We start from the raw sequence: 1,556 nt of genomic DNA, 5'->3' as shown, positions 1-1,556 counted from the left end.
CCCGGCTCAATCCTTTTGTTTGAAAGCTATTAACTCATTAGTATTCATTATATATTTAGTTACAGAATGATCCAGAATTCAAAGACAGAATTAAGGCACAAGCCTTGATATACCCAGGCCTACAGTTGATTGACACCTTTCTGCCATCATATCAAGACTATAAACATGGTCCAGTTCTGACCAGGGAGGTGATAATTAAGTTGGCATGCCTATATTTGACTGAAGATGAAACACTGCCCCAGGCTTTACTGAAGAATGAACACATGCCTGAAGAGTCAAGACACCTGTTCAAGTTTGTTAACTGGAGTGACCTCCTTCCTGAAAAGTATAAAAAGAATCATGTTTACACGGAGCCCATCTTTGGGAAATTGAATGCTTCCTATGTGGCGCTTATGGATCATAGGCTGTTCCCTTTGTTAGCCAATGACTCCCAGTTACAGAGTTTGCCCCGGACCTACATCCTAACTTGTGAACATGACATCATACGAGATGATGGTCTCATTTACGTCACACGGCTTAGAAATGTTGGGGTCCAAGTTACCCATGACCACATGGAGAAAGGAATCCATGGAGCCATTTCATTTACCAGAGCTCCGGTGTTTTTACATTCAGGATTAAAAATGATAGATAAGTATATTAGTTGGCTAGAGGAAAATCTATAAATCAATGGTACCTGCAGCTAGGTAGTCAGTAGAGTAGTAACCAGAAAGTTATGTTTTATGATGAATGTGAACAGAATGATCCGGCTTTTGGATGAAGCTACATTTGAATTTGAATGAAGGTTACTGTGTATGTTTGAGAAAGTGGCTTTGTCTTCTCATTCTTAAAACTTTGCTAAAATGAGGATATTCACTTTATTATTCCTATTAATTATTATTTGTCAGGAAAGATGTACTCTGACTATTCAAAAATAGTAGAATAATGTGGAACAATGTGGTGAGATTCAAGGTTGTAACCTCAATGGAATCATGAGGAGGGTGGTTAAGCAAATTACTCTCCAGCATTCTAGAGGCAATAAGGCAGGCAGATCTCTGTAAGTTGAAGGCCAGGCTGGTCTATGTAGCTATTTCTAGCCCACTCATTGCTATATAGTGGCATGAACTCTTAGAAAAAAAAAACCTTTAAAAGAGTAACTAGAAGAAACCATGAATGAGGAGAAAGTATGATAAAGCAGGATTTCAAAGACATCTTTTAAGGACTGAGCTTTATACTGTACATCATTGGTTTTTCCAGTCATGTGTTCTCCATACTTTACTTTGGTCTGCTCTAGGTAAATTAAGCTAGTTGTTCCTCTCACTAGCTGATTTTCAAGAATTCTTTGTATATTAGAGGGAAAAGGTTAATATTGGAACTGTAAATTATTCCTAAAGCTTAAATATTTGCCTAAATTTTTGTAATATCAAACTTGAAGGAACCTACCTGGGTTGAATTCAATGATTCAATCCCCTTGATGCACAAAGGTACCCAGCCAACTGTAGAGTGCAGGTAGATTTATTTAAAATAGTCTTTTGAATTTTTGTAGTGAATTATTGTACACACAGAGGCTGCATATCCGG

The 1,556-nt window shown here is 37.5% G+C and overlaps 1 protein-coding gene across 1 annotated transcript in view; it reads left to right on the top strand.

The window, feature by feature from the left end:
• Positions 1-662, top strand: part of LOC101990183 (arylacetamide deacetylase-like 2) — a 21,209-nt gene extending 20,547 nt beyond the window's left edge. Inside the window, exon 5 of the mRNA XM_005344031.1 lies at positions 60-662. Coding sequence (XP_005344088.1) covers positions 60-662 — 603 coding nt within the window. The remainder of the gene's footprint in view (positions 1-59) is intronic.
• The last annotated feature ends 894 nt before the right edge of the window (positions 663-1,556 follow it).

This window comes from Microtus ochrogaster, chromosome 1, assembly GCF_000317375.1.
Source record: "Microtus ochrogaster isolate Prairie Vole_2 chromosome 1, MicOch1.0, whole genome shotgun sequence".
Classification (NCBI taxonomy): domain Eukaryota; kingdom Metazoa; phylum Chordata; class Mammalia; order Rodentia; family Cricetidae; genus Microtus; species Microtus ochrogaster.
Note: the sequence above shows the minus strand (reverse complement) of the source record. Positions and strands in the feature narration are given on the sequence as shown.